We start from the raw sequence: 23,240 nt of genomic DNA, 5'->3' as shown, positions 1-23,240 counted from the left end.
TTTTTTTTTTTAGGGGATCAGTTTTGCCAAGTGTATGTGGGTAGAGGCATATTGGAGAAGGCAATGGCACCCCACTCCAGTACTCTTGCCTGGAAAATCCCATGGATGGAGGAGCCTGGTAGGCTGCAGTCCATGGGGTTGCTAAGAGTCGGACATGACTGAGCGACTTCACTTTCACTTTTCACTTTCATGCATTGGAGAAGGAAATGACAACCCACTCCAGTGTTCTTGCCTGGAGAATCCCAGGGATGGGGGAGCCTGGTGGGCTGCCGTCTCTGGGGTCGCACAGAGTCGGACACAACTGAGGTGACTTAGCAGAGGCATATAGGCCCAAACAGGGAATTACACATGTTCATTTATTTGTACCTTTATGTTTTCTAGCAAGTGATTTCTGTAATGCATGTGTGTAGCCCACATTTGGGCTATTAGAATGTCTTGGAAAACCATTATTGTAAGCTCTGCAGAAGGAAAATAGTTGTTCTGTGTTTTTCCAGAATACATGATAACTGAGTAAAAATATAAAAAAATGCTTGCTAAAAGCATTAATAAAAATCTGTCCTTGTGCAAAAGCATAGACTGGTTACTTGTTGATGAATATGTTTTTAATCATAAGAGTTAAATGTGAATATTGACAGATCATCTTGTTTTCATTTCTTTCCTTTTTTTGAAATTGAAATTTCCCCCACCCTGGCCCTAATTCCATTTTTTCCCCCTCTCTCCTATTTTGAAATTTAATATCTATATTTCTGTTCTTTTAGGGGCTAACTTAGACATTTTAATATGCATGTGATTTCTAACTGATCCTGAAATTAATCAGGTTTAAACTTTCTCTGAAATCGTATAAGGGCCTTTGAATAACTTCACTCCAATTACTTCCTTTCCAGCTTCTTTTCTTTTTTCGTGTAGCACCTTAGTTCTATTACGATTTTTCTTTTAATCTCCTTAAATTAGATGTTTTTGTTCTGTATGATCAGCATTGGCTTGGGTTTTATCCACATGTGTCTCGTTTTCTTTGCTCCCATTCCTTCTTGACTAATTTCCTCTTGAGTTCCATCTCCTTTCCCTTGATAAGCACCCTTTGAGAAATAACTTTAGGGAAGATATGCTGGTAGTAAACTCAGATTTTGTTTTTCTAAATGTTTTTTATTTCGCCCGCATTGTTGACAGTTGCTTCTGCTGGATGTGGGTGAGAGTTATCTGCTCTCTCACTTTAAAAGTGCTCTTCCATTGTCTCCCGGCTGCCATAGTTGCCACCGAGAAGACCGCCGTCAGTGCAGTTGGCCTCTTCTTGGAAGGATCTGTCTTTCCCTCTGGCTACTTTCATCTTTTTGTGTTGCTGTTTTGCAACTTGACTACAGTATGTTTAGGAGGGGAGCTTTCTTTATTTTCCCTGCTTTAGGGTTGGTTGGGATTCCAGAGTCAGAGGATTGGTGTCTTTCATTAACTCTGGAGAAATTTCCATCAAATTTCATCAAATCTTGATTTTTCCTTATTATTTTTTCTCCTTCTGAAACTTCAGTCACATGGTTGCTGGATGGACCTCATCATTCTACTCTCCATTGCCCTTAACCTGCCTTTCATATTTTCCACTTGTTCTGCCTTTCTGTGCTGCATTCTGCATAATTTCTTCAGATATGTATTTTCAGTTCATTGGCTATTTCAGACATAAATTTCTAGAAGCTCTGTTTTCTTTCCCTCTTGAATCTTATTGGGCAATTAACAAATCTTGGCCCTTTACATTCCATATTTAAACTTTTAAGAAGATATTTCACATCTCTATCTTCCATATTAGATAATTTCAATATTTGCACCCTTTGTGAGTCTGAACCTATAGTTTGTGCTGACTTTTTTGTGGCAGTTTATTTCACCATTCATTAGAGATTTTTGAAATCAGGTCTGCTGCTGCTGCTGCTGCTGTTAAGTCACTTCAGTAGTGTCTGACTCTGTGCGACCCCATAGACGGCAGCCCACCAGGGTCCCCCATCCCTGGGATTCTCCAGGCAAGAACACTGGAGCGGGTTGCCATTTCCTTCTCCAATGCATGAAAGTGAAAAGTGAAAGTGAAGTCGCTCAGTTGTGTCCGACTCTTTGCCACCCCATGGGCTGCAGCCTAACAGGCTCCTCCGTCCATGGGATTTTCCAGGCAAGAGTACTGGAATGGGGTGCCATGAAATCAGGTCTAAATGAGCCCAAAGCTCTTGCCCTCATGCCCAAACCTCACTGTGTGTGGTTCATCAGTGTTTTAATACCAGTTCACTTTGTAATATCTCAAGGAAAATATTTAGTATTTTAGAATAATGTACAGCTTGTTCTTCTGTTGGCAGGTTCATCAATTTCCCACTTTGAAAAGAGCTAGGATCTTAACAGCAATTAGACTGTTTCCAATGTTAGTTTATAAATGTGTCACAATATGAAAGCTACTAGTTGAATTGCACTGACTTATATGAAGTGGTGAGGCTAAAGTAGAAAGTCCGGCCCCTCAGCCCCATCCATCCAGCAGCACATTCTGCCGTGTCCACTGCCACATGTAGCCCATGTCTTCTCATTATCTTCACTGTCGTCATTAGTCTAAGCCATTGTCATCATTTGTCTCAGCTTGCACTGCCTCCGATTTGGTTTCCTGCTGCAGTAGGACCTGGCGGAGGTGGAAAACACACACTCCAGTTATGCCCCATTGGGGACCCTTCAGCAGCCTCCTACTGCGTTTTTCTTGAAACCTGAAGTCTGGAACTTGGCCAGAGTCCTGTTACCCTGGCCTCTGCCTGCCTGCTTCCCACGACCTTACCCTTCTTCCCTTGACCAAGCACGCGGCAGGCACACTGGCTGCCCTTGAGCACTTGCCCTCTGCTCCTTTCTTCCTTCTTCGGGGGCTGCTCCTTTGGTCTGGGTGGCCCTTGGTCTTGCTTAGCACGAGGCCAGCGTTTTGTTCTTCCATCCTTGTGCTTAATGGTTACCCCCTTAGAGAGGCCGTCCCTGGTCGTTCCGTCCTGTCTCCCACCTCCCTCGTCACTCGCCTCCCTCCATGCCATGGGGGTGTTTAACTGTTTTTATGTTTCCTGACCAGGCTGTAAGTTCTATAAGAGCAGAGGTCACTTCTGATTTTTCACCATTGTGTTGACTAGCACGTAGCATGGTGTCTGGCAATTTGAAATTTCCTAAGTGATGGCCCAGTTTTATATTATACATTTATAAAGTAGCTTTAGAGCACAAAGTTTTTTCAAATCTTTGCTGTAGGGTTGGTAATGAATGTGACCTGGGTCTGATTAGACCTCTTCCTAGGACCATAGGTATCAGGAAGACCTTGGTCTAAGCTGAGGTCACCCTTGGGCAGGGACTCTGGCAGCAGATATCATAGAGGCCTCAGGGCATCACTGCTATTCTACTACGGTCACTACTACAGTTATCACTCCTATTACTGTATTTTTAAAAACGGGTAGTGGTTTTTTTCCCTCCAAGCCTTAAAGTATAAATGACAAACAGTCTGTCGTCTTTTCACTGAAGCCAGCTTCTAGCTTCTGCCAGCCTTCTTGCGGGTGTGGCCTGGCTGGACAGTGGGCAAAGGTGGCATCATTGCCCTGTAATGCAGGTGCTGGAGGAATCCTGTGTAGGGTAGCCCGTTTAGACCACATCGACCTTGCCACTTATCTCTGTAAATTCATGTCACTCTTTCTAATTCTTACAAGATTTAAAATAGTTGTTAAAATTATTAATATATGGGCAAAAGAGTTGAATAGACATTTCTCCAAAGACAGAAATGGCCGGTAAGGGACTTCTCTGGTGGTTCAGTGGTTAAGAATACACCTAGCAATGCAGAGGACATTGGTTCAGTCGCTGGTCGGGGAACCAAGATCCCACAAGCCACAGGGCAACAAAGCCTGTGCGCTGCAGCTGCTGAGTCTGTGCACTTTAGAGTCTGTGCACTGCAATGAAAGATCCCGCGTGCCACAGCTAAGACTCAGCACAGCCAAAGAGAGAAAGAAATATTTAAAACAACAGCAACAACAAATGGCCGGTTAGTACATGAAAAGATGCTCCTCATGACTAATACAAATGAAAACCACAGTGAGATACAACTTCACACCCATTTGGATGGCTGTTATCAGAAAAAGCAGAAAATAACAAATGTTGGGTGAGAATGTGGGGAAATTGGAACCCTTGTGCATTGCTAGTGGGAATGTAAAATGGTACAGCCACTGTGGAGTGTGGCAGTTCTTCAAAAAATTAAACATAGAACCAGCATGTGATCCAGCAATTCCACTTCTGAGTATATACCCAAAAGATGTGAAAGCAGGGACTGGAAGAGATATTTCTAGATCCATATTCATGGCAGCATTATTCACAATAGCCAAAAGGTGGAAGCAACCCAAGTGAATATCAACAAATGAATGGATAAGAAAAATGGGGTGTGTGTGTGTGTGTGTAAAGCAGAGTATTATTCAGCCTTTAAAAGGCACATATTTTAAACAGTGCCATACTGAGCACTCGCTGCCATTTGTGCTGGTACACAATGTGTGGTCCTCGACATGATATAAATTAGGAAGTATGCAAACTGGTAAAGGTCCTGCTGGAAATCTCAAGATCTGGGTTTGAGTCTCAGCTCCATTACTAACTTTCCATTGCTGAGTGTGTTTCCATATCTGAAAAATGGGTTTAATTTTTTGTTCTTTCTTAACTTCAAGGAGCTGATGTAAATTTCAAACAAATGAGGAAGTGCTCTAGCCCTTTTATTAACTGGAAAAAAAACTATTCAAGTATAAGGTATAAAAGGGTACATTTTAGTGTAAGAATACACCACTTTTTTTTCTTTTAATGCTTTCTTTCCCAACCAGTACTTGAGAAAATTGTTTATCCACAGAAGGTGGAATATTAACTTTCTTTTATATGTCTTCTGTTTAAAATTGAGCTAGTACTCACCTGGATGCAGATATTTCTGTTCAGCAGGTACCTCTTCATCTACTTTTCAGTTTTGCACAGAAAAGACCAATGCCTTTATAAAAATGTAGCTTTCTCCAGAAATAGAGACAGATGCAGGGAACAAACATGTGGATATGTTGGGATTGACATGTCTATACTACTATGTATAAAGTGGATAACTAATGAGAACTGACTGTATAGTACAGGGAACTCCACTCAATACTCTGTAGTGACATAAATGGGAAGGAAATCCCAAAGAGAGGGGATACATATAGCTGATTACCTTTGCTGGACAGCAGAAACTAACAACATTGTAAAGCAATTATACTCCAATTTAAAAAATGTAGCTTTCTCAACAGATTCGCAAATATTGGGACGTAACTGCGCCTTCGCTAAGTGGCTCACTGTCTAGGTTTAAGGTCATTTCTCTCTTCTCCATTCATTCTCCATGTGTAGCAGTCTGGGTGATAAGGCTGAGTATTTAAAAAAAGAGGCTCCAGCTTAATCTACAACTGTGTCATGGAGACTGAGGATTATTTTACTTTCAGTTCTCCTTGTTGCTTTGCACAGGGCTGAACATGACAGATAGAGACCCAGCTTTTGTTTTCTTTAGAAATATTATTGTTAGCAGTGTAATAGATGGACATATAGGGATGTGTGACTTCTGGATGAAAGTTTATAAAGTCGTCTAACAGTCACAGTTTTTCGGTGGGTTCTGAGAAATGTTATTCTGTGACTACTGGGTAAAAGCATGCTGGTGATGAGTTATTTTTTTCCTCTCGTTGTGTGCTGTGTGGTTTAGGGCTCTGCTTCCATGCTGGACAGCTGTCCCCTCCCCCACCACATTTTCCCACCAGCTCAGGACTGCCACGTGTTGTGGTGGTGTTACTGACACTGGAGTTTGGTATTTTTACAAGTTCCTGGTCAGTTAAATTCAGGATACAAAGAATCAGGCTTTCCATGTTTTCCTGAGTATGTGCCAAAGCCCTCTTCCTTCCTGGTAAAGGTTAGACAAATAGGGCACCGTAATGTTGACCACGTTGGGTGGAAGGGCTCAAGTTCAGGGGCAAGGTGGGCCTGAGCTTCCTGCAGCTATATCAGGTGAGGCCCCCCCTTCTGTTACCATTTGTGAGACATTCGAGATGCTATTTCCTCCTGTCTGCCCCCGTAGGGCTCCACATTTGTCCCCCAAAGTGACACCTCTTTGAATGCAAAGGGAACAGTCTGTTTCAGACCCATCGCATCTCCTTTTGAATGATTCAGAGGGAAAAATAGTTTTATCTTTGTATCATTCGCCTAAGAATAAGATGCACCAATGCTCAGATTATGAGACCTTCATATTAAAAGCAATTAGGATTACATAAATCTTTGTGTGGGTGGCACACAAAGACATCTGCATATTTTACCATCTTAGATTTGGGTGGGACAAGTGATTTATTCTCAGCCAAGGCAGTGACAAGTTGCAAGTTGGCCAATACTGAATCTGTGATAACAGAGCAACAGGCTCCCTGTCAATTCCCGGCGATGAAACCTACCCTGCTACCTACCACCTGCAGACCTTTCTCAGCGTTGCCTCTGTTCCCTGACAACTTTGCTCATCTGCTCAGAAATTCTAACATATTCTACATTCTGTCTTCCAACTTTTTTTTTTTTTTCAATTCTTTGCTAAGAATATTCTGGCAATCAGCTGCTTTTCAAAAACCAACAAAAATATCCAAGTGTGTCTTTGCTTCACCTTCTGTTCTCGCCTCCTCCAAGTGGAGGATTGCTCTGCTGACACCAAGCTCCCCTTGCCTGTGGTCCTTGGGCTGCAGACATTGGCACGTTTGCTCTCTAAGAGTGATGGGTTGTCTGGCCCTGACATCATGTCATCTCACTTTTCTTTAAGGTGTCATTTGTCATCTGTTAGTGTTCTGGAGCGGGGGTCCCTAGTGAAGTAAGTTTGGGAGATAAACGCTGGATTAAGAAAATCCCATTGCTGCAAGGTTTCTAAATGTCCTGATTGCTGATAGGTGCATAGAACCTCCAGCAGTGAGCTCTGAGCATCACAGCAGGTCCCCTTTTCCCAACTTGCTGGTCTCAGAAACCTCCTTCCACAGCCTATCTTGTGAAGCTAGTGTTCCAGAGAATATATGTGTGAAAACACTGGCAGGATACAAGGGAAGTTGGGAACCTTGGATTCTTTGATATTAAATAAACCCCAGACACTCCCTCACGTAACTGTGGGTATTTCTCACTGTGTGCAGTGGCCCTCTTTAAAAATTAAATGTAATCAAACTTCAAGTTAAAAGTAGTTCTCAGTTTTGAGGTGTGCTGTGGAGGGTCAAGATGAAGTTTGCATTTGTGAATACCGAACTTTCTTAAAGCAGACAGCTTGAAAGTGCATTTTTGAGGTGCATGCCTCACTGGGAATCAGGGACCCTGCCGAATTCCTGCTGCTGAATTCTAAGCCATGCAGGTGGCATTTGGAAAGCTTCTCCTATAGGCACTACCCTGCCGAACACCTGGGTGCAGAGACTTCTTGTCAGATGCCCTCTCTCTGGTTGGCATGGAGGAGCTGAGCTCTCTGCCCAGCTCAGAGGAAGGCACTTAACGTCCCTCAGCAGATTTCTCCTGTAATAAGGTTTCCTTCTTCTAATAATTTCCTTTTAGAAGCAAACTACTTTGGATGAAAACAACCAGCCTGATGATGTGAAAAAGGAAAGAAAGAAAGAAAAATTCTGTGCAAGTGATATCTGCTCTTAGCCAGTTGTTAAAAACAAAAGTAGCAGACTCTAATTTTGCATCCTTAAAATTGTTTTCACATATAATCATGAGCAAGAATTGTTCTTTCTGTAGTTCAAGAATGACAAGTCCCAGCCAGTTTTTTCCAGTGACATACGCCACGCGGTTACTGACGGGGGGCTCTCAGTAAAGTCAGATTTCTTCAAGAGTGGGGTTAGCAGAATTTAGAATCTCCTTATTAATGTTTCTCTTAATTGTAGACCCATAACGAGAAAAGTTGCACTTTGCTAAAATGGAGGAATTTGCCTAATCTTTGGCGTGAGGTGGTGTTTGGAGAGAATATCCTGCAAGTGATACTGAATCGGTAGTTAGGGGCAGAGCGTTGATCCTTTTCAAAGTCTTCATTAGTTGGCTTTGGTGTTTACATTGAGAGGACCAAGAAATGCTAGAAAAGCTCTGAATGCTAGGACTGGTGGCGTGGCTGACGGATCAGCAGTGGGTGACGGGCAGTGGCTCGGAAGAGTGTGGCAGGCCCCTTACCAGCCCTGGAAGCTCAAGCTTTGGTATGAAGATTCTGAATGACTTTGGCATTTTCCCTGGAAGAATGCTTTAAGACAGACCTTTGCTTTTGTTTTTCGGGTGACCAGAGCCAACATGTGCTTAGAGTGAATTCTTACATGCGGGGTTGGTTTGGGGATTTCAATTTCTTTACGGTCTGCACTGAATTATCATTTCAACTGTGTGCCTTTTTTCATGAAAGCATTTTACATTGCATTGAAAAGATTACATTCTTTTGGCTTTGGAAAAATATTTCCTGTTGGGTTCAAACCATTAAAGCCTCTTAGCCTTTTGCTTCTGGAAGCCCCTGCCTGGGTCTGCCTTCCCTCAGCAGCTGGGCGGCCGGCCGGGCTGCCTGAGCGCATGCGGAAAGCGCTCAGACTTGTTTACTCCCTGCGGCCTCCTGCCCGCTGGGAGCGCCCTGCTCGGGGAGGCTGGGCGGGGGGCTTCCTTCCTCCCTGTGTGAGGGGGGCTCACCAGCCCGTGTTTGCGTGTGCCTGTGTGTATGGTTGTGCATGCCTATGTGTTTGTGTGTGCCTGTGTGAGTGATTGGGTGTGCCTGTGTGTGTGGGTGTGCCTGTGTGTGTGCTTATGTGTGTCTGTGTGTGTGTGCCTGTGTTTGTTCCTGTGTGTGGGCCTATGTGTGTGTGCTTGTCTGTGTGTAGCTCCTGGGTTGGGGAGGCCCCCTCCCCTCTCCTACCTTAAGCAGCTCTGGGTTTTGCTCCCACCCAGTTTTCCAGAAAGCTCACCCAAGCATTTTCCATGTAAGAGGAAATCTGCCCAAACTTTTCAGATGGGGCCTTCTCCCCGGAGAGAAGACAAGGAATTAAAGCCCCAAAGGCTGCAGGATCACAGCTCCCCGCTGTCCCTGGGCTCAGGGTGCTTCTTCCTTCTCGAGGTGCAGGGGTCTGGCCCAGCTTAGAGTTCTGAAGGGGAACCTAGCATGGCGGCCACGGTGCTGTGGGTATTGAGATGTTTGGATATTCCTTTTTTGGACGGTTAGTGTTTTCCTAGAGGCAGCCCCATGCAGCCCCATGCTCACGCCATCTGGCTGATTGACTTTGCTGGGTTTCTGTGGAGAAGACCCCCCAGGGGCCTGCCCCTGGGCTGCAAAGCAGTAGCGCCCTGAGGCACCAGGGTGCCCACTGGGTTTTTTGAGGGGCTCTCCCAAGTCCGGCAGCACACCCGGCCGGGGGATGATTTCATGCTGCTCAAGGAGCAAAAGATGTTCACTGCATTTCTCCTGACCACATGCGACCAGAGCCAATGCCAGGCAAGCTGTGACAGCCTCGGGGGCAACCCAGTAGAGGGTCTCGGGTGAAAGGCAGCGGATTGAAACTGCATTTGTGGGAGAACCACGCGGCCTGAGTCGGGTGCCCGGGGCTGAAGCAGCCCACTTGCCTGTGCATTTTCCTTCATTTACCGGGATGTGCGTGGAATCGTTTTTCATACCTGTGGGAAGCCACGGGATCAACTGGATGAATAGCAGTCTGAACAGAGAGCTCAGCTAAACAACCACCCATGTTTCTGAAGTGCGTGGGATGAAAAAGGCTTCGGTAGGGAGAGGCCCGTATTGGGGGTTAGGCAGGGCTGGGAGAAAAGAGAACCACCGCTCCTAGGGTCTGCAGGGGTCTTTGGGTCCCCTGTTGACGGCCGTGAAAAGCTGTGAAATTTCGGGTGTGCACAGACCTGCAGGGCCGGGTGGGGCAGCCAGGGCCCCTCAGGTCCCGTCCTAGGCCCAGCTGGACTCACACACAGACTCAGGGGCTCTCAGAGCCCTTGCTTCTGGGGCTCCAGGAGCGCCCCAGGAGTGCTGGAGCTTGAGATGGGCCTTCAGGATGGCAAGGCGGGGAGGGGGCCCGCCAAGGCCTTTGAGGCTGGCAGAGGAGGCTGTCTGGATGGTGTCACCATGTCATCAGATTGTTTTACACACTCTGAGATCAGACACGCCTTCCTGTCCTGGTGTTGCCGCTGACTAGCCAGCTGGTCGCCTCTGCAGGCTTCAGTTTTCTCAGCCATAAATGGGAGTTAGGCTGGACTCAGTGAAATCGAAGGCAGGGAGGACTGAGCAGCCTGCTGTCACCTGGCACCAGGGATGGGCTGCAGTGTTTTTATTGGGGCAGATGGAAGAAGGATGGGCGGAGGGGAGAGGTGAGGCCAGAGGTTATCATTACAAGATGCTGACGCCTTGAACTGATGGCATCAGGACAATTGGAGAGAGGTGCTGCAGGCTGAGACTTTGGTGGCAGATTTGAAGGGGTCCCCCAGTAAGGAGCCATCCAACGTGGCTTGGATCTGTCAGCTTTGAGCTGCAATGTCCAGAGTGCCCAGCAAGGAGTGGGAGTGGGGGTGTGTATTGGTTCTGCCTGGCCGCCGTGTCTGAGCGGTTGCTAGGGGCTTCCTGGCCCATCATAGTAAGAAGGAACCTGGGCCTCCTTGAATGTGTGTGTGTGTGTGTGTGTGTGTGTAGAGAGAAAACATGCACACACACACACACAAATGCACACACACACCCCAGTGTGTGCCTTCCATAGCAGGATATCTCCACTGCCTAGAGGCACAACCTTGTTTAGAAGGAGACCCCCAGCTTCATCGCTGCCTGGTTCATCATCACTGAATGGACTGTTAATTCTTCACCTGTTTGACACATTTGCATCAGTGTATTTATAGTTGTAATTTTGGGGGTATGTGTTTCACACTCAAATACTTAAAATTGATAGTGGGAGAGTGTTTTTACTTATCTTTTCAACACTGTGTGTGTGCCAGTGACGTTTTCACTGAGAAGAGTCAGGGGCAGGGCTGAGGCCTGGTCCAGCCCTGCTCTTGAGAGCCTCTGTTTTCTACGAGCACTCCCCCCAGTCAATGGCCGTATAAGTCATCAGAGGCAAACTTGGTGAATTGGAGACATGAAACTTTTTGCTGCTGAGAGCAGTCTCTGTTCCCTGAAAAGTGGCTGGCAGAAGGAATGGAGATTCTGAGAGAGAGTGGGAAGCTGGTATTTCAGTGGGTGTTTATGTGCAGGCTTACCTCTCTTGAGGAGGCAGAGGAGCGGGAAGGAGAAAGAGGAGGAGAAGACAGCTACTCTGACACCCTTCCCACCACGGGAGGCCCAGAGGTGCGTCAGAGGAGGGGGACCGCAGGAGGACAGGGCTACAGAGCCTCCCCACCCCAGGGGTGTGCCCGTCAGAGTTGAGCTAGCATCTCAAGGGAAAACCAACTGCTGGTTCTGAGCTGAACTGTATGCACCCAGAGTGTATGATTATTCAAGGATATAGTTTTCCTGTAAAAGAGATAAGAAAGAGATGCTGAGTAGAGACAGGAGATAACTTACGAATTAATCTGCAATAGTCTTTGTACGGCCATATAGGTTTGCACATGTAGTTTCTTAGTTCATACTAACTAGTACATTTAAACTCTTACAGTTGAGCAGCTCAGTTTAAGGAGAACTGGCAAACCAACTTCAAAGCAAATGTAAGCTGGCAAAATAATTACTCAGGCTGGATTTTGTCCAAGTTATCAAGGTTCTCACCCGCTGGGGTCCACTCTCAGGGTACATGTGGCCAGGCTGACCCTACTGGGAAATACTCGGGAAACCATTTTATAATTTGAGGATATAAAGAAAGTTTCTGCAGTGGTCCAAGAGGGTTCGCATTGAACCTCATGTCTTCTGGGGGTGAGTGCCAACCCCAACATCAGGGCTGTCTTCTATTTTCTTTTGATTCTTGCTGCTATAGTGCTTTTTCCTTTTACACTTAAAAAAAAAAATAGATGAATGTAATTTTTAGAGCAAATTTCAATTGGCTGCTTTTTTTCTTTTTCATATTCAAGAAGTAAGTGACCTTTATCTCAATGAAAGAGTGGAGCTCATGTCATTTTTTTTTTTTTTTTTTGCCTTCTTTATCCCCCAGCAGGCATTTACCCTGTGGATATTTTGGAAGACGACCCTGCTGGGCATCAGGAAGCGACTCTGGCTTACTATGCCATGCTTGAGGAAGGAGCGCGGCCCTCACCAGAGGTTTTCTCTCTTCCCACTGGGGAGCAGGTATGTGTGATCTTCTCATTGGTGGAGAGTTCTGTATAATCTAACTTATTAGAAAGGAGAATGTTAGTGAAAGAGTATTGCAGATTAAAAAAAAAAAATCCTTCTGGAGTGAATACTAGAATGATTCCACTCTGAGAAGCAAAAGGAATCCTGGATTGAGATTTTAGAGTCAGGAGGGTAAGTCCAGATCTACAAGGCAGTCAACATGACAATCTGCTGTGAATCCCATGTCTACCACTTAAGAGCTGTGTGACCTTGAGCAAGTGACTTTACCTCTCTGGTCTTGCTGTTCTTATCTCAGAATTTGGGACAATAACAGTGCTTACCTCATACTGTTGTTCTGAGGATTAAATGAGATGCTGTGTGTATTGTCTGGCTGGCCTCAGTTTTTCCATTTGTAAATGAGGGGATTGACTGACCTCTAGTCTGTAAGGTTTGATTAAGTCCTAAAAGTTTGTGATTTGGAATGAAGTTGTACCAATTATGATTTTTAGCACTGATAAAATTATGCTTTGAATATGGACTGGAAGAAATTAGAAATGAAAACTTCGGATGGTGGGATTATGGGTGAAATTTAATAATTGTGCTATTTTTAAGACCTTTCCCCCCCTAAGTAAGTAAAAAGAATATGTGAATCTTGGACTGTACCTAAATTGGTTACCTGCTTTTCAGATTTGAGGCTGGTTTGTTGAAAGAGGCAAGATTTTCTTGTTTTATACAAATATAAGTTCACTCATACCAGGAGTTGCTGCTGTCTGGCAGGCAAAGTTAGTTGAGGAAGACAGGGTTTTATTTTGCTATACTGAAGTTGTTCGAGAGTTAATTAAAACAATGGCTGTACAGTTTATCTAGTGTGGCTTTCTTGAGATTTCGGAGATGCTTGTTTGTAATCAACTCCTGGAAGTATCCAGCTCCCAAGGGTGATTCCTTATTCTAGATCTGCAGAGGGAGGTGGCTGTACGCACATGCTTTCAGCGCCGCCTAGCGACAGGTGTGCCAGAAGGCAAACAGGCGCTCAGTCAAGGCTAGGGGCTCACTCTTGGGGGGCTTACTCTTGGGGAGCGGGGGGCTGGTGGGCTGAGGACTGCTGGACAGAGTATGGCATGCTGGGTAATCTGAGAAGTGTGGTGAAATGCAGGAGTTAGCCCTGAAGCACTTTAGGATGCACTTCTGCTCATTAGCGTTTATTTCCTGCTTATTTATGGGTTACAACATTACTTACACAACAAAACAAACTCTAATATGTAGTATGCTCACAAAGTGAATCATTTTAGTGTTACTATTAGCAAAAATCATAATAAAATAAGATCGTTACTAGAATTGTTTTAATGTGATAGAAGTGCTGAAATGTCTTTCCACCAATTTGCGTCTCCTCCTTCTAAAAAAAAAAAAGAAGAGTCCTGAAAATAATCATTTGGTTTCCTACCATTTTAGGAATTAATTAACAAAGGGTAGCTATTTCCTACTGCTTTAGCAGGTTTTGAAATAGTCTGATTTGTGATGATTATGGATATCCTCTTTGCTTTTAGCAAATTTAACTTTTTGATCCCAGAGAAATTTTTTCAAGCAAAACAAGAAAAGACAAGATAAGGATGTACCATACTGCATCACACTGGTCCTGCCCAGAACCTTTTCTTTTCATAATTAGCTCTGTTTTCAGTCTTGAAATTGTCTTATCATATTTAAAATACAATCATACTTATTGATTTCTCCTGGTTATAGAACAGTGTATGCTCTGTGTATACTATTTGGGAACTACAGCCAAGAACAAAGAGAATAAAATCACCCATGTTAACTGCTGTGGACACTTTGGAGTGTTTCTGTTGGGTTTTATTTCTGGGCATGCCTTTTTAACATGCAGATCACACTGGGAATACAATATTGTCTATAATAAGCATCTTTCCATGTCGATACGATGCTTTGTACATACTGTTTCTAATGGCCTTATAACGGCTGTCCGCTGGGTGAGTCTGAGGGGCCAACTCAGGGACTCTCTGTTCAGGTGACTTGAGCACGAGCAGACGCCAAAATGATGATGGGCCTCAGGCTTTAAGAAGCAGTCCTCTGAAACCTTGGAGGTCTGCTGTAAACCTTTACAGGCAGCCTGCCTGCCTCACTCAGCCCACACATCCTTTTCTCATCCTCTTCCACTCTCCTCGGTTTTCAAAACAGACTTTGCCGTGGAATGCGTTGTCCTTTTGCTCAGGGAGCTGAGGCCTGTGGGTTTGATGGCCGAGACAGGACTTGGCACCTGGGCACTTGAGAGAAGGCAGCCCAGTGTCAGAGACCCTGCTTGGAGTCCCTCAGGGTCATGAGCAAACGCGTGCTGGGTGCTGAGGGTCTTCACCCCCTGGGCACCTCAGAGCCAGAGGAGGGCCTGGGTTCCCAGAGAGGGTGTGGGCTTCTCAAGGATGCTTGCAGGGGCCTGAGCCGGGGCAGCGGGCAGCCTGGCACTGCGGGTGGGCACAGGCTTGTCTTCCCTGGTGGCTCAGCTGGTAAAGGATCCGCCCACAATGCGGAAGACCGGGCTTCAGTCCCTGGGTTGGGAAGATCCCCTGGAGGAGGTTATGGCAACCCATTCCAGTATTCTTGGGCTTCCTTTGTGGCTCAGCTGGTAAAGAATCCGCCTGCAGTGTGGGAGACCTGGGTTCGATCCCTGGGTTGGGAAGATCCCCTGAAGGAGAGAAAGGCTACCCTCTCCAGTATTCTGGTCTGGAGAATCCAATGGACTGTCTAGTCCATTGGGTTGCAAAGAGTCAGACACGACTGAGTGACCTTCGCGTCAGTTCCCAGGCTTGTCCAGGCTGTTTGCACAGAGTGGCCACAGGAGGATCCCTGAGGTCAGCCTGGCAGGTGTGGCCTCATGTGGCCGCCGGCATTCAAAGGTGGAGCCCCAGGAGGGATTTGGGTGGGAAGCCTGCTGGGGCCAGAAGGGGATGGAAGGAGAGGCCGTGAGGACTGAGGAGACAGCCAGGTGAGGGAGGGGATGAGTGGGGCTGCTGGGGGAGACAGAGGAAGGGCCCTTGTCAGGCTGCGCTTGCATTTAGCTCCGAGAGCCTGAGGTTCCACATTTGTGCTGCCTCCGTCCTGGCAGAGGACCCTCTGTGCCACAGTGTTCTTTCAAAGAGCGGTGTGCTAGCTTAACTGTTCAGCAGTTTCTTGTGCCCTTACTGTGATGACAGAACCAAGCGGTGATTTTGTTATTTTTTTCAGGTTAAACTTGAAGCTTCGTCTGTTTGCTTTTGCACCGTGCACCGTGATGAACCTCAACACAAAATCTTGGTCTTGGTTAATCCCCAGGACACAAAGACAGGTTAGTAGGTATTAATGTATTTAATACATGAGAATTCTGATTTGTTTGCAATGAATGGAATCAAATACCTCAGAAGTGATGGTTCTACTCTTTGGCTGGACTTAGAATGTCAAGGTGGAAGTGATTTATTTTCACCTTTTAGAGATCCATGAGGGTGTTATGCAATGGCAACCCACTCCAGTACTCTTGCCTGGAAAATCCCATGGACGGAGGAGCCTGGTAGGCTGCAGTCCATGGGGTTGCTAAGAGTTGGGCACGACTGAGCGACTTCACTTTCACTTTTCACTTTCATGCATTGGAGAAGGAAATGGCAACCCATTCCAGTATTCTTACCTGGAGAATCCCAGGGACAGAGCAGCCTAGTGGGCTGCTATCTATGGGGTCGCACAGCGTCAGACACGACTGAAGTGACTTAGCAGCAGCAGCAGTAGAGGGTGTTATGGGTTTCTGTTTATTGATACACGTATTGATTTTTGTATTAAAGACACCAGACACTTTCTGGCCCAGGGTGACGGTATTCAGAGCTGCTTCTGAGTGTCACACTTGCCATTCTTATTATTAATAACAGCATTGCCTGCACAGCCTGGAGTGTCACCACAGCCCTGTGAAGTGCAGGGACTGTTGTTTTTTTTTAATTTTCTTTCTTCTTATTTTGATTGTGCTGGGTCTTTGTTGCTAGGTCTTTGTGGGCTTTTCTCTAGTTGCAGCGAGCAGGGGCTACTATCTTGTTTCGATGGCTCCTCTTGTGGCCGAGCACGGATTCTGGGGTGTGCAGACTTCTGCAGCTGGGACTCCTGAGCTCTAGAGGAGGCTCACAGGCTCAGTAGGTGTGGTGCACGGGCTTAGTTGCTTCGCAGCACGTGGGATCTTCCTGGACCAGGGATCAAACCCACATCTCCTGCATTGGCAGGTGGATTCTTTATCACTCAACCACCAGGGAAGCCCAGGGACCATTCTTATCCCTGCCAGACTGGATGAGGAAACATCTGATGGTCAGCTGGTGCAGGGTACGGGATTTTTGCAAGGTGATGATCTGGTGGGGTTTTGTTTCTGGTGGTGAAATTTATGTAATCAGTAGCACATTTATTCTTCCTCTGCATCATGAAGCACCTGTTTGTGACCGATTTCAGCTTCTTGGGTGAGTGCTCTGAGCTCGCGTGGATGGCCGTTCGAAGCTGCATGGGGCGGGGTCTGGGGCCGCTGGTGGTGAGCACTGTGAGGTGGGAGAAGGTTCCAGCCCATCAGTCTGCCTGGAGCCCAGGCCACCAGCAAGCTGGAAGCAAAGTTCCTCATCTCTGGCCTCAGGGGAGCCCGAATATAAGGTCAATCCTATTTAGAAATTTACTCCTCTATTATACTTTAATGTGTTTTTACAGATTTCCTGCAGATACCATATATTGCTTGCGTAATAAGAAATTTAAAAAAACAAACCAACCCTTAGTGAGTTACCCCTCCTCAAGGACGTGGTGTCTGCTGAAAGTCTGGGGTTAGGGATCTTCAACTACACTTTGCAAAGGGGCCTCCTTCAACTCGCCAGCTCCCCTGGGGATGACCTTTTGCCTTTCACCCTGTGTGTGCATCTGAGGTCTGTAGTCAGAGGATGCCCTGTTTCACAGGTGTCATAAAGCCCAGAGTGACATCCTGGACCGCAGAACGTTATTCAGCACACATCTATCGTGAGTGCTTCTCTCATGACTCATCCTGAGACACAAGTGTGCTTAGTTAGCTGTCTTGGAGTTTTGGGCATGTTGGTGAAGCCTCCCCCTTGCTTCAGGGCTAGGGTTGGCTGAACTGTGTGTGAGAGCTTTCTGGTCAAGGTTTAGCACACTTCCTATTCCTGTTTGGCCAAGTCCTTGTTGAACAAGGGGGCTGGGATAACCCCAGGACTCTGACTTTGCCTTGAATGCACCAGGTTAGTGAAAGTAACAGGAGGTGCCCACAGATTGTCAAAACACTCTGAAAATATCGTTTGCCAGTTTTAAGAGGATGTCCAAATATCAGCAGCCCTCTCCTCTGCCTTTTTCTGGCATTTAACAATATTCTGGTTAAAGGTCTTTAACTGCATTTGCATAATGTAAAAACATATGACTGACTCATAAATCTGTTTCCTATTTCCATTGTACTTAATTTTTCGGTTGTTTTCGAGAATGTATTATAATAAATATTCATAAGCTCCAAGAAATCTCACTCTGGACCTTTCTTTATGTTTCATAGAGCTTTAAATAAAGTTTCCAAATGTTTTCCTGCTGCTGGGCTCTGTAATGGTTGCTAAAGTTTTGCATGATTTCCAAAGAGCGCTCAGGTGTTATGCACACCTTGTGCTCTTTCCTCTGGTATTTAGAAGCGGGCATCATACGTAAATGCCCCTCTGTGGCTTGAGACATGTGGACTCCCAAGCAGCCAGTGGTACCATAGAGCCTCTTGCCACTTGCCACACATGCCGCTTCAGCCATGTGCTTAGCTGTGACCTTCGAGAAGGCTGGCCCTTGTTCCTCTGTAATTTTCCAGTGACATTCATGGAGGTCTGTGTGTTTGTGTGTGTGGGTGGTTGCCTGTGTGCCTGCTAAGTTGCTTCAGTCATGTCTGACTCTTCGTGACCCTTTGGACTGTAGCCCGCCAGGCTCCTCTGTCCATGGGATTCTCCAGACAAGAATACTGGAGTGGGTTGCTGTTTCCTCCTCCAGGGAATCTTCCCAACCCAGGGATGGAACTCGAGTCTTCTGCATTGGCGAGTGGGAAGCCACCACCACCACCTGGGAAGCCTGTTTGTGTGGTTGCTGCTGCTAAGTCACTTCAGTCGTGTCCGATTCTGTGCGACCCCATAGACGGCAGCCCACCAGGCTCCTCCGTCCATGGGATTCCCCAGGCAAGAACACTGGAGTGGGTTGCCATTTCCCACTCCAATGCATGAAAGTGAAAAGTGAAAGTGAAGTTGCTCAGTCATGTCCGACTCTCAGTGACCCCATGGACTGCAGCCCACCAGGCTCCTCTGCCCATGGGATTTTCCAGGCAAGAGCACTGGAGTGAGGTGCCATTGCCTTCTCCGGTTTGTGTGGTTAGATGGAAGCTAAAGGGATCAGAGCTGTTTGATGAGACTGTGTATGAGTTAATTGTCACAGTAACTTCTGGTAACCCTGTGAGCAAATGAAAGACATCCCGGAGTTGTGAATTCCCTGGTGGCAAGCACTTAATGTTCATGGCAGAATACTGTGAAGATGTGAGTATAAGCAGGCCTTGGAGACCTTGTGGAGGTTCCAGACCACTGCAGTAAAATGAATATTGCAATAAAACGAGTCCACAGATTCTTTGGTTTCCTAGTGCATAGAAAAGTTATGTTTATACTATTGTCTATTAAGTGTACAGTAGCATTGTGTCTAAAAAATGTACACATCTTAATTAAAAATACTTTATTGCTAAAAAAAGCTGTCTATCATCTGAGCCTTCAGCAAGTCATAGTAATCTTTTTTGTAATAAGTAACATCAAAAATCACTGATCACAGATCATCATAACAAATGTAATGATAAGAATTTAAAATGACATCACAAATGTAATGAAAGAATTTAAAATATTGTGAGAATGACCAAAATGTGACATAAAGACATCAAGTGAGCAATTACCATTGGGAAAACGACAGTGGCCGAAGGTTGTCACAAACCTTTGATTTGTTGTAAAAAAAATACAATAAAGTGAAGCAGAGTAAAGTGCAGTGCAGTGGAACGAGGTCTGCCGGTAACGCAGCCTTCCAGCTTTCTCCTGTAAGAAGCTGGGGATGTGCTTTCCGTGAAGGTGGTCTGAGAGGCGCATGCCCTCATCCCATCTGTCTGGCGGCTCCCTGCTGTGCTCACGCTCGACTGTTTCTCTAATCAGTTTCTGTCCCCGAGGGGACACAGCCAACGGCTGCCAGAAGCCTCCCTCCCTGAGCTGCTTCTGCACCTGCCCCAGGACCCTAGCTTTCATTTATTTCCCCTGTTTCACTACTCCTCTTACTTTTAAATTATTAACTGATCTCAAGTGTTTACAAAGATTAAAAAAAATAACTCCTCTAGTCAAAAAGTTGTCTTTTCTTACCTCTCATATCGAATCAAAATTGTTCATCCTAGCATTCCAGATTCCCTCAGCTGATGGCCTTTTGCTCCTCTCATATCTTCCCGGGACCTGTAGAGAATGAGATGAACGTGCACTTTGGTATCGGACTCAACAGACTTGGCGTCCTGGCTCTGCCAACTGACTGGGTGACCCAGATAAATGGTTTGGCCTCTTTGAGCCTCAGTTGAGTCATTTGCAAAATGGGGATACCTTAGCTACTTCAAAGAGTAGCTGTGAGGATGAAATGATCTGTGGCAGAAAATCTGACGCTTTGGACTATCCAGGGCAGAGAGCGAGTGTGGGATTAGAAATATTCTTCCATCATGGAGCATCTTTGCATGTTCTTCTCTGTCTTTGAGTGTTGCACTGTAGAGGCACAGGGTTGTAGAATGGGAGGCCTTCCCATCAACTGCCGGCCAGACTTCGGCAGTTGAATTACCTCCTTGGCAGATTCTGCTTGCAAACCTTATGGAGGGGAAGGCGACCCTGCACTAAGGCCATCTAGTTTGTTTTGGAACCACTCTCAATGGTAAGACCATTGTTCTTTTTGCTAATCCCAAACTGCCTCATTGGATGAATATCATGCAGTCTGTCCCCAAGCAGCCAGAGATAAAGGACGGGCCAGGGAGGCTACACCTCTACACCACACGGAGGAAAGGAAACAGGCGGCGATTCTCATCCTTGGGAGCGCAGGGGGCCCCGGCGCTGCAGTGGGGGCTGCTGGGAAGCAGACGGGACTGGGGCTGTCTTAATGGAAGGATGATGTTCCCGCTCAATTACAGCCCATTCTCTTTGGTGCTGCTCAAGCCGCAGCTGAAACAAACTGGTGCTTATCTGTGGAGAGCAACAGGGGGATGAGAGGGCTTGAAACCATTTGAACAAGGCTCGAGGAAACTAGGGCTGTTAAGCTTTAGAGAAGGGAGGCAGGGGTCCAGAAGCTCACAGTCGAAAGGGCGTGTAGATTGTTAGGCCCAGTGCTTTCTGAGATGATTTAAGTGGTACTGCTGAATTTCAGAAGGAGAAAAAGGATGATCTTTTGAATTTTATTTCCGTCTTAAACATATCAAGGAAAGAGTTTCTGTTTCCTATTAACATGGCTGTAACACTTAGAACACTTGTTTATCAAGAAAAGGGTTTCTGTTTCCTATTAACATGGCTGTAACACTTAGAACACTTGTTAATCTCCTTCAAAAAAAGAAGGGAAATAGGTCTCCCAGCAGAGTACCCATAGATAGAATTTAAAGATTGGTCATTGTAAGATTTATTTTTATCATCATAGCACACGATGCCTCTTTTATGGTAGGGCTAAGATGATGGTACAGAGGAGCCTGACGGACTACAGTCTATAGAGTTGCGAAGAGTCAGACGCAACTGAGCGACTGAGCACACAGAAGATGGACTAGAGATAGGCCAGAATCACGAAGGTGCGGTCCGGGGCTCTGGCTTCTAGTCTGGGGCTTCCGTGTCCTGGGAGAGCCTGCTCTGCTCTGGGGACAGCTCCATTAGGATGTTCTCCTTAAGGAGCCCACACCAATGTGTTCGATGTCTCCTCATGGGCCTGCCGGGGCCATCCAGGCAGGTGGCACGGCCATCCCACACAGCAGGTCTTCCCAGGCTTGCGGCAGCCGCCATGTCTCCCACGTCTCCCTTTAAGACGGCCACGCTCATGCTGCTGCTCCTTTGATGTGGATCTTTTGCCCTTTATGAGTGGGTGGCCTGGGTTAAGCTATTTAGCACCTCCGGGCTTCGGTTTCCTGTCTTCCTGCTCAGGGGGGTGGCCTGTGGCCCAGCAGCCAGGTGTCCGCTGGGGAACTTGTTAGAAATGCAGGAGCTTGTGCCCCCCCAGCCCAGCCCTGCTGAGTCAGCATCAGTCCTGTACCAAGATTCCCAGGAGCCATCTGGGAAACTGGTGCCAGAGAACTGGGAGGAGAGGGGTAGCTAGTGAGACCGTGCCTCACTTTTCTTGGACATTCTGTTTCCACAAAATTAGCCTCCGTTTATCTCGGCGTTTTAGCAGAACCAGCCCAAAACTGACACCTCCAGCTGACAGCTCGTTACCGGGCATAACCAGCCCCTGGGATTTTAATGCAAACTTGTTGTCAAGACGTGGCTTTATCCCCCAGTGTTTGTGTAGTAGTTTTGAATCCACAGGAAGGACTATTTTTATTTCTTTATATATGTATGTATACATACACACAGAGTTATGGAGCTGTAGTTCACGTATCATACAATTACCCATTTAAAGCATATAGTTCAGTGGTTTTTAGTGTATTCAGAGTTATGCATCTCTCACCACGCTTGATTTTCATTACCCTTAAAAGACACCAACCCCACTTCCCTACCTGCCTCAGCCTTAGGCGATCTCTTCTGTTTCTGCAGATCTGCCTCGTCTGGACATTTCCCTTGAATGGACTCAGGCAGTGTGTGGACTTGCGCTTCTGACTTTTCTTCATTCACAGTGCCTTCAGGGATCGTCCATGTTTTAGCAAGTCTTAGTACTGCATTTACTTTTTATGGCTGAATATTATTTCACTGTGTGGATTTGCCACCTTCTGTTTACCTGTTTACTGACTGATGGACATTCGGGTTTTTCCACCTTTTGACTATTGTGAGTAATGCTGCTGTGAAAATTGTTATCCACGCTTTTGTGGAGATGTATGTGCATATATCTTTTCAAGTTTTTTTTTTTCTTTAGATTAATACCCAGATTGGGATTGCTGAATCAAGGGGTAGTTCTGTTTGAAAAAAAATGTAAGGGACCCCCCCCCATACTGTTTTTCATCATGACTGCACCAATTTACATCTTCATCAACAGTGCATAAAGTTTCCCTTTTCTGCACATCCTCACCAACACTCACGATCTCTTGACTTTTGGATAATAACCATTCTAACAGATGGGAGGTGATACTTCATTATGGTTCTGGTTTGTATTTCCCTGATTATTAGTGATGTTGAGCACTTTTTTGTGTACGTGTTGGCCATCTGTATGTCTTTGGAAAATGTCTGTTCAGATGAAATGTGTTTTGAGATCCAGTTTCCAGGGTGTGGAAGTGGGTGATTTCCCACAGCATCAAGTAGGTCTCCAGACCCCAGCTGGATGTTCTTCTGTTCAACTCAGTCCGGGCACTACCTGGAGAGACCACCAAAGTCTATAGGTTAAGGTTTCGGTCCTACCAGACTCCCCTGCTCCCCACTTTAGGTGCCAGTCTCAAGCCCATGCAGTTCCTTCTGACTGACTGGTTATAAGCCAGAGGTTCGTGTGATTCTATGCCTCCAACATATTCACCAGCCCAGAATCTCTGAACCCAGTCCTTTTGGATTTTTATAGGAGCTTCATTACATAGTCATGATTGATTAAATCACCGACCGTTGGCAATTGATTAAACCTCTAAGCTCTCTCCCCCTGGACATTGGGGAATGGGACCAAAAATTCAAGCTCTCTAATCACATGGTTGGTTCTCCTGGCAACCAGGTCCCATCCTTGTGATCCTTGTCTGTGTTAGTTGCTCAGTTGTGTCTGACTCTTTGTGACCCCATGGACTATAGCTTGCTAGGCTCCTCTGTCCATGGGATTCTCCAGGCAAGAATGCTGAAGTAGGTGG

General features: G+C 46.1%; 1 protein-coding gene and 1 long non-coding RNA gene across 3 annotated transcripts in view; one reads left to right on the top strand and one right to left on the bottom strand.

Moving 5' to 3' along the window:
* Window positions 1-23,240, top strand: part of LOC147349807 (protein FAM169B-like) — a 97,287-nt gene that overhangs the window by 6,187 nt on the left and 67,860 nt on the right. For both annotated transcript variants that reach the window (XM_086365378.1, XM_086365377.1), the window contains exons 2-3: window positions 12,108-12,238; window positions 15,452-15,551. In XM_086365378.1, coding sequence (XP_086221504.1) covers window positions 12,108-12,238; window positions 15,452-15,551 — 231 coding nt within the window. The remainder of the gene's footprint in view (window positions 1-12,107; window positions 12,239-15,451; window positions 15,552-23,240) is intronic.
* LOC147349808 (uncharacterized) lies at window positions 16,523-20,396 on the bottom strand. Its single transcript, XR_015150207.1, has 3 exons — window positions 20,275-20,396; window positions 19,621-19,707; window positions 16,523-16,764 (listed from the first exon to the last, which is right to left on the bottom strand). It is a non-coding gene; the product is annotated as an uncharacterized LOC147349808 (long non-coding RNA).

This window comes from Bos grunniens, chromosome 21 (assembly GCF_055505025.1).
Source record: "Bos grunniens cultivar Pamir isolate PY7600 chromosome 21, Bosgru_T2T1.0, whole genome shotgun sequence".
NCBI lineage: Eukaryota > Metazoa > Chordata > Mammalia > Artiodactyla > Bovidae > Bos > Bos grunniens.
Note: the sequence above shows the minus strand (reverse complement) of the source record. Positions and strands in the feature narration are given on the sequence as shown.